At 43.7% G+C, this 9,534-nt stretch overlaps 1 protein-coding gene across 2 annotated transcripts in view; it reads right to left on the bottom strand.

The window, feature by feature from the left end:
• Positions 1 to 525: 525 nt before the first annotated feature.
• The window catches only part of LOC147027483 (alpha-catulin-like), a 129,498-nt gene continuing 120,489 nt past the window's right edge, over positions 526 to 9,534 (bottom strand). Inside the window, exons 19-21 of one of the 2 annotated variants that reach the window (XM_085876943.1) lie at positions 1,354 to 1,409; positions 1,099 to 1,130; positions 526 to 985 (exon numbers count right to left, since the gene is read on the bottom strand). In XM_085876943.1, coding sequence (XP_085733069.1) covers positions 1,368 to 1,409 — 42 coding nt within the window. In that variant the 3' untranslated portion in view covers positions 526 to 985; positions 1,099 to 1,130; positions 1,354 to 1,367. The remainder of the gene's footprint in view (positions 986 to 1,098; positions 1,131 to 1,353; positions 1,410 to 9,534) is intronic. The other variant, XM_085876946.1, reaches the window with a different exon arrangement.

The raw sequence follows: 9,534 nt of genomic DNA, 5'->3' as shown, positions 1-9,534 counted from the left end.
GTGAAGATACTACGGCACATGGAAAGTGCAAATTCGTCAGGTATGAACTCAACTGTTTTCTCCCCAAATGGAGCGTGATTCTATGAACCGAACTCATCTTAGTGGTCCTCTAAAAAATGGGAAACATTTTTATTTCTTTTTTGTGCAATAATTCCTCCCATTTTGCAAATGGAGAACATGAACTGTTTAACTACCATAATCATCAAAACGAATTTTGAGGGGCCTCTTAAGGAAAACAATAATATCATTACTATATATGTCAAAGCTTGTTTCATTTCATGCAGTAACAAAAATCTGATGGTGGAACAAAAAAGGGGCGTGCCAAAATATATATATATATATATATATATATATATATATATATATATATATATATATATATATATATATATATATATATATATACACATACATATACATATACGTACTGTATAAGTGGTGCATCTGATGTGCAAGCATAATAAATATAAGCATTATATATTTGATGAGGTGGATTGTGTTTGCATTCTGTAAGCAACTAAATAACTCAAATAATTCAAGAATTAGTGATTAGAATAACTCTTTATTTTAAAATTAACAACTATTTTAATTTTTAATGTCAATACGGCAAAGGTTATAAAATAAAAGGCAGAAGAGGCGTATGTTAGCATTGCCCAACAATCACTTCTTTTTTTTGTATACCTTGCCAAGGCTCATATGAGAGCTAACACACAACGCACAGCAAGGGGGGGGGAGGGGGCATGAGACAAGAGGGGCAGGAGTGGGAAGGACAAAAGAGTGGGGAACAGACATTAGGAGATCTGTGGAAGGGAGAGGGATGGGGCGGGGAACACGGGGTGCACAAGATGGACATTGCAGGGACTTTCAGGCAGGAAGGCAGGCAATTTGAAGGAGATGGGTTTGGGGTGGATTAACGGGGGTAAAAAAGATCGTGGCTTGGGATGAGGGACGATAAGAGGTGGTGGTGAACAGCTGTTTTGAAGACCTGTAGGGAAGGATGGGATTGAACAGAGTGATTGAGTTTACTCTAAAGGCAGGAAAAAAAAGAGGAATGAAAGAGTGAAGGTGAGCAGTGATTCGTGATTTTGGTAGTTTTACCAGAAGGGGGTTGTTGGAGGACCTTGAGCGCCCTGCGGAAATATGGTGGGACAAATCGCAGACACAGCAGGGAGGGGGTGGGGGGGCGAGACCAGAGAGGAGACAGTAGAAGACAGACAGACCTTTGATTGTAAGCTCTATTGTCTTGGGTCATGTCATGTGACTCATCATGAGCAAAGCGATTCGACACCAGCTGACTTTTTTTCTCCGAATGTTTTCGATCCTGGCCATTTTCCGACTGTTTTGTGATTTTACCTGGTATAGTGACTTCAAGTTGAGGCAGTATACGGAATTTCAGCTTTCCAGCCCACCTAGAAAGAAGGAAACATTTATATCAGTGAGTAAGTCGGTGAATGAGTGAGTGGTTTGAAAGAACTTTCTATATTAAATGAAGTAAATCAAGAATTAGTACAGCTTCACTTAAAAGTTTAGAGCTTTCGTAATTACCTCTGCCACTGAAGGTGAAGGAGGTTATGTTTTCACCCCTCTCTGCCTGTTTGTTCGTTTGTTTGCTTGTCTGTGTGTTTGTTTGTTTGTGTGCAGGATATCTCAAAAAGTTGTGGATGGATTCAGATGAAATTTAGTGGACAGGTTCAGTGTGTGACAAGGACGAACTTATTAGATTTTTCTGAAGATCTGGATCCAGATAGGACTACTACAAATTTTAATGTGATTCTTTACCATTGAGAGATCGGGTCAAAAACGATATGTAGCACGATATCTCAAAAAGTTGTGGACGGATCGGATGAAATTTGGTGGACATGTTGGGTCACACAAGGAAGAATTGATTCACTTTTGGTGAAGATCCGAATCCGGATCTAGATCCAATAATTTTTGAAGTGATTCTTCACCATTGAGAGATAGGGCCAAATATGATATCGTACTGTATGGCATGATATTTCAAAAATGTATTGGGCCCGATATGTTCTCATGGATCAGGCATTGTGTGGTGGAGGTATGAGCTCTATTGAGTGCCCATCTACTTTTTAATGTAAATATGGAAGAAGTTATAAAATAAGAGGGAGAAGAGGCATGTACTAGTGTTGCCAGGTAACGAGTTCCAATATAAAATCCATTGTATTATGTCACTTGACCCACAGTGAGCAGACCGAGGCTTCACCGGCCAACTTTCATTTGCGGATAATTTTGTTTATGGAAATTTTCTGACCGTTTTGCAATTTCTCCTAGGATGCTGGTTTCCAATTGCAGCAGTATGCGAAATTTCAGCTTTCTACCATACCTAGAAGGAACCAAACATTTATCAGTGAGTGAGTCAGTGGTTATAAACAGCTTTACATATTAGACTCGCAGAGGTACCGGCGCTCTGTACGGGAGGGGGCTAGCAGCCAGTTAGTGAAGGACTTGGGCAATAAAAAAACTAACTGCAGCTGACCCCAACAGAAGTAAGGTGGGTAATATTTATACGACGTCACAATGGCGAAAGTAGAAATGCCGAATCCGCAAATGTCACGGATGGAAACCCTCACGTAATTTCCTCATTCTGCTTTAAACTCAATCACTCTATATTTTCACTCCAAACAGCATGATTCCGATCACAAATTAATACTATACCATTAATATAACAAAATACAACATTACAAACACTTGTGAGGTAAACAAAGTATTTCAATGATGTCAATGGCGAATCCGTGAGTGTGACCGGTGGAGAGCCTCACATCATTTCCTGATTCTCCTCCAAACTCAATCTCTCTACATTTTAATTTCAATCACAAATACACCATTAATGTAACAAAATACAAGTGACAAACACTCGTGAAGTAAACAAAGAGAAACTCCATTCTGACGTTACTTCTGGATCGGTAGCAGTTTTGTGTGGATCAAAACTCAAAATCATAATTGCACTGAAGGATTTATGAAACCTTCTACCTAACTTAGGACATCCCTTGGGACCACAACACATTCCAAAGAAGGTTTGGCGGGGTTAGGCCCAATACTGAGAGAGTAGTTCAGGGACAGACAGATGGACAGGCACTCCTGCTTTATAATATAGACTAGCCGAAACCCCATCACAGATGGATTCCGTTCATTCAACCAGCTCACCCACACTCGAGGGACATGGACTGGACAGGGCGTGCTTGCCCCCGCCTACTCATCCCCTGCCCCTGCCCCATTCCTCCCGCCTCCCACCTTCAATTTGCTTACCCCCACCCAAAAATTTAATTACCCTGGCCTCGCCACCACCTCTTCACTCCCCGCCCCCCGTATCTTAATTCCCCGCCCCACTTGCCCCCGGGCCCCTGCCCCCGCCCCTGTACACCCCCTCACACTCAACCCTGCCTAATTCACCCCAGCCCCCGCCCACTCATCCCCCGCCCCATTTCCCCCCCCCCATTTCCCACTTTCAATTTGCTTACCTCCGCCGAAAAGTTTGCTTACCTTGCTCCCCGCCTCTTCACTCCCCGCCCCCGTCTCTTCATCCCCCGCCCCCCCCCGTCTCAACGAAAAGTGTTTATTCTGCTTCAGAGTTGAAAGTTGACGATTGCCACTATGTGCGATGCACTCTTACAGGTACGAAGTTTCTTTCAGTCCAGGTCACAGAACCGAGAAAAACGTGACGCGACCGCTCGGTGGAGCACAAAATTGGTCCTTCAGTATTAATATATAGATAACCATTTTAACAACCCCAAGGATCGCCCAATTCATGTATGTGCATATGTATTGGTGTATTGAACTTGCATTCTGCGAGTAGATAAATAAATCAATTAGATGAAGAACGAGTGAGCAGTGCAACCTCATTTTGTTGTTTTTTAATGTTCAGTCCAAGCTCTGGCTGTGTAGTGACGTCATAAACACTGGCACAGTCCAAGCTTCTCCCCCTCCCAGCCGAGGGAGCGAGGCTCCACCGGCCGACTTTTGTTGACCGATATTTACAAACAGTTTTGCGATTTTTTTTTTCTTCTGAAACTGAAATTATTCGGTGATCTATTTTTCCGAAAGATTATTGCAAAAGGATAAACTGATTCAAATGTTAATAGTTTTGACAGAACTTCATGTATTCTTGACGTAAATGTTTTTTTACTTCGATAAACTGCAATAAAATTGGTTTGTATTTTCAATCCTTACCTTTAATGAAGTTTATAAATGGGTTTAAATACTTGGGATCAACTGTCCAAAGTAACGGAGAGTGTGGGAGAGAAGTGAAAAAGAGAGTGCAGGCAGGATGGAGTGGTTGGAGAAGAGTTGCAGGAGTGATTTGTGACAGAAGGGTAGCTGCAAGAGTGAAGGGGAAAGGATATAAGACGGTAGTGAGACCAGCTATGTTGTATGGTTTGGAGGCGGTGGCACTAACAAAAAGATAGGAAGCGGAGCTGGAGGTGGCAGAGTTAAAGATGCTGCGATTCTCGTTGGGAGTGATGAGGATGGATAGGATAAGAAATGAGTATATTAGAGGGACAGCGCAGGTAGGACGGTTTGGAGACAAAGTGAGAGAGGCGAGATTGAGATGGTTTGGACATGTGCACAGGAGGGAAACAGAGTATATCAGGAGAAGGATGTTGAAGATGGAGCCGCCAGGCAGGAGGAGAAGAGGAAGGCCAAAGAAGAGGTTCATGGATACGGTGAGGGCGGACATGCGGGTGGTTGGAGTGTCAATGGAAGATGTGGAGGATAGAGCGAAATGGAGACGGTTGATCCGCTGTGGCGACCCCTAACGGGAGCTAGCCGAAAGGAGAAGAAGACCTTTAATGAAGTTTATGATGAAAAAAAAAAAAAAGAAACAAATGGAAGTGGTGAGAATGATATTACATTGACAGACCACATCAGGGTCTTGTTGCGATGTCTGTGCCAAAGATCATGTGTGGGTCTTTTTTGAGTGAGCATCCAAGCCAGCGTCTTTTACTCAGGCCTTCCCTTGGAAAGCCTCATGATTCCTGCTCACTGACAGCTCTAAATGTACAAGCCTTCCCAATCAGGCCCATTCATGGCCAAGAGGAAACTATTTGCCTGCGCGCACCCTGGAGGGCTGTTTGTTTTGGACGGAAACCTTCCTCTGCTGTGGGCCCCCACGGATGGGTGAGAGGAATGTTGCAGCATGATCAGCCTGCATGCTGCGTGAAGAATGGCCGTGGAGGCAAGCAGAGGGCCTGCTACCCGCATGCTGTCTCCAACTCTGAACCCTGAGCTTCACAAAACTGACTTTTCGTGTTCCACCACCGTACACAGTCAAAGAAGGTCTTTTTTTTTTTGTCTGCTCCACGGAGTCAAATGAATCAGCCCTTGCTGTGATCTGACGTGTACAATGGCATAGCACCATTCGTCAAGCCAACTGGGAGTGTTTTCCAACCCAAGTAGCTGCCCAAGCACAAGGCAGCAAGTGTCGGCGATACAAACTTGTGAATCTACTCAATTTTCAAGCCTCTTTGTTGGAAATGGACAAGAAAAGGGTGACATATTGTGAGCCTGTGTGTTCATGGTGATGCAGCTCACAAAGGTGGGCAAAGGATTTAGGAGTTTTCAAGATTTCTAAACAAACACTAAGTGCTGTTTGGCAGATTGGACTGGAAGTTGTAAGAAAATGAGATGGTTAAAGTCCCTGTTAGGAAAGGCAGCTGCAGAGTGCACTGAATTGCACAGTTGGCTGGATACAAAGGACTCGTTCCGTAATTCCTGCGCTGCCTGTATGTGCGTAACACGAAGCCTTTGGAGCAGGTGGTTGTACCGTGGCACGCATTACCTCGGACTGCATGCCTGTTTGCACAGATATTAGGGCACCACTCGATACGGGTCACCTGGTACCCGATCACCGTGGGTCCCACGTCAGATTTACCTTTCGTGTGTGCACTGATGTGAAATCAGTGTAATATTGTTATTATTGCCGGCGTGCCCTTTTTGTTTGGGTAAATGTTGTACATTTTAATTGTGACGTCACAGTTTACAATCAAACATACATTAACATAGCTTTTTAGTATCGTCACCACTCTTATCCAATGGAGTCATCACCCTTTTAAAGACATCGATGTTACTGAAGCAGTGTCATGCCAAAGGATACACTGGGTGATGAGCTTTTGCCTTCCCAGTAGTTTAACCCTCTACGGGAATTTGGAATTTAGCCAATGTGCTGACACATAACGGCCTACTTTTGCAAAAGAAAGACACTTCGGGATCTTGAATACATCCACCAACTAGACCGGCATTCGGTACATACCTCTGCCATGCAGAACAGTTTATGTTTTGTATCTCACTGATCAGCCGGATCTGGACCCAGACTTGAACCAAAATCTAATCAGCTTGTTCTTGTCATCTAACCAACTCATCCACCAAGTTTTGTCATAATTTGTACACAACTTTTTGAAATATCACGTCACATATCGCTTTTGGCCCCATCTCTCAATGGTGATCAAAGAATCACTTAAAAAAATATTTTTAAAATTATAGTAACTTGATTTGGATTCGGTTCTTCACCAAAATCTAATCATTTCGTCCTTGTTACATAACCAACCTTACCACCAAGTTTTATCTGAATCAGTCCATACCCTTTTGAGATATCCTGCTCACAGACAGACAGACAGACAGACAGGGGTGAAAACATAAGCTCTGTCCATCATCGGTGATGGAGGTAACAACAGACGTTGTCAGACAGAACCCTAAATTGATGTCCCAATCAATATATTTAATGACATTACGTGTTCCAAGAATGACAAGCAGTCTCCACATTTAGTTTACGAAACGTTACTGCGATTGTATATAATTGTTCGACTTGGTCAACACAGAGTAACATAAAATATGCTAAAATAATTAACCAGTAGCAGGTAAACGAGACAGTGAGTGATTTTATTTTAAGACTTCCAAACGTTCGGAGGATGTGAATCGAAGGGTCTGTGGGTGGCAATTAGCCTGGCAAGAAAAGGTGGCCTTACAAAAAATACCTTTTTTATATGTTCATTTATTCTTTTTAATGGGGTGTGGGGATATGGGCTGATGGCACAGAGCTGAGAGGTATGCACACTCACTTCTGAGCTGTCTAGCCTGGATTGGAATCCCAAGCAGCGATATAAACTGCAATCGTGGTGTTTCATCTCTCGGATGGACGGAAAACTGCAAGATCTCCTCCTGCGTTGAAGTTCCTTGTAATTAACTCCGCCACTGAAGGTGAACGAGGTTATGTTTTCACTACTTTCTGTTTGTTTGTCGGATTGTTTGCAGGATATCTCAAAAAGTTGTGCACGGATTCGGATGAAATTTTCTGGGCAGGTTGGGTGTGCGACAAGGGCAAAGCGATTAGATTTTGGTGAAGATCCGAATCCGGATCTGATATTTTTAAAGTGATTCTTCACCATTAAGAGACCGTGCAAAACCGATACATAGCACGATATCTCAAAATGTCTTGGACGGATTTGGATGAAACATGGTGCACAGGTTGGGTGTGTGGCAAGGACGAATTGATTCGATTTTGGTGAAGATCAGGATCCAGATATGGATACGAGAATTATTTAAAATTTAAAGTGATTCTTCACCATTGAGAGATCAGGCTAAAACCGCTATAGTGTTGTATAGCATGATATTTCAAAAATGTATTGGGCCCGATATGTTCACGTGGATCAGGCGTTACGTGGTGGAGGTATGCGCTCCACCGAGTGCCCTTCTAGTTCCTTGTATTTTATTGTAAATGCATAGGTGCAAAACAACAAGGTTATGTTATTATCTTAATTCAAAATAAATCTCCAAAATACCTCTCACTGCACTCAAAAACGTGGGGACAGGAATAATGTACCGTGTCAGGTGGGGATTTGTAATACCCTCTCCCAACTGGAGCGGCGCGACACGACACATTGAAAATTTGCATCCCCCACCCCTCCCCCAAGACCACCGGCAAAGATAAAAACACCTCGACACACTAATTGTGGTCATGATGATCCAATGTAACAAGTCGATATGTAATTGGCCCAGGACTGTAGGAGTAGTGTGACAAACAAACACACACACAAACAAGCACACACTGGTCCAGGAATTATATTAAGGAAATATAAAAACAGCTTTTTTACAGCCATTTTTCCCTGCTGAGCAGGGGTTAGCTTTCTACGGGCTCCATGCCATCATGATTCCCTTCTTGGGCCAATGTTTTATGGCCGGATGCCCTTCCTAACGCCAACCCTGGTCGCCTCTTATGACACACAGGGATATGGTACACCAATCGTAACTGCGGCATGCCAGTTGGCTAGGTGTGGGTACCTCTCTCACCTGTCATGGCACTTCAGCAAAAGCTTTCTGCGACTCATTGGGACTGACTCAATCGGTCAACTTCCTGACCCGGATCTCAACCAATGGTACTCCATCTCTTCTGGATCTGATTTTGACAAATTTCCCTGACAATATCTGCTGCTCTTCCACCGCTCCAATCGGTTATTCTGACCACGTCCTTGTCAAAGTGGACATCTCTCTGGCTCTTATCAGAGAACCACCTCACCGCCGTCAAGTCTGGCATTTCACGAAAGCCGACTGGCAGGGTCTCCAAGCAGCCATCAAACTTATGGACTGGTCTCCTATCACTACTTTCTCCAACATCAACCCATCCTGGGAAATTCTTTCAAAGAAACTTGCTCTCCCTCATGCACAGATTTATCCCCTCTCATCTTCAGTTGTCCTACCCTTCCTCCCACCCTTGGTTCACTGAAGCTTGTGGTGAGGTAGTTGTGCTGAAACAACTTGCCTTCACCTCATAGAAAGCAAACCCAACTGAGGGTAATCTCAGTTCCTTCCATAAAGCTCGGAACAAGTGTGTATCTACCCTGAGGAGAGCCAGAAAACAACATCTTTCTAATCTCGTCTGAACTCTCAAACCTCTCTCCCTCCTCAAAATCCTGGTGGTGTCTAATCAATTCTGTTTCTGGTGTATGTTCCCCCTCCATTCCCTCCTTTACCGCAAATGGCCGCACTGCTGATACCGCACGTGAAAAGGCTGAATGCCTAAACTCAGTGTTTGCAGCTAAATCTTGTGTCCAAAACCCATTGCTTTCTCTACCCACCTTACCCAGTAGCACCCAACTGTCCCTGGACTCTGTGTCCTTTTCTCCTGACAAGGAGAGCTTGCTGTCAAACCTCGACTCACATTCTGCAACCGGTCCAGACGGCATCAGCCCACATGTCGTAAAAACTTGCTCTTCTGCTCTTGCTCACCCTCTCTCTGTTCTATTCACCCTCATTTGCTCAAGGTCATATGCCATCTGCTTGGAAATCAGCAAACATTACTGCCCTGCATAAAAAGGTGCAAAAAACAGATCCCTGCATCTACAGACCAATCAGCCTTCTCCCAATCATCAGCAAGGTTATGGAATCCATCATCGCTTCACATTAAATCCTTCCTCTTCCCCAATGGCTTGATTTCCAATCATCAATTTGGTTTCAGACCAGGTCACTCTACCTTGGATATGCTGCTTCTGCTCTCCCAACAATGGATGGAGGTCCTCAATGCCAGACATG

The sequence above is a fragment of the Eptatretus burgeri genome, chromosome 4, assembly GCF_056783735.1.
Source record: "Eptatretus burgeri isolate ZD-2024b chromosome 4, Ebu_testis_v1, whole genome shotgun sequence".
NCBI classification, from domain to species: Eukaryota; Metazoa; Chordata; class Myxini; order Myxiniformes; family Myxinidae; genus Eptatretus; species Eptatretus burgeri.
This window is presented reverse-complemented; position numbering and strand designations above follow the sequence as displayed.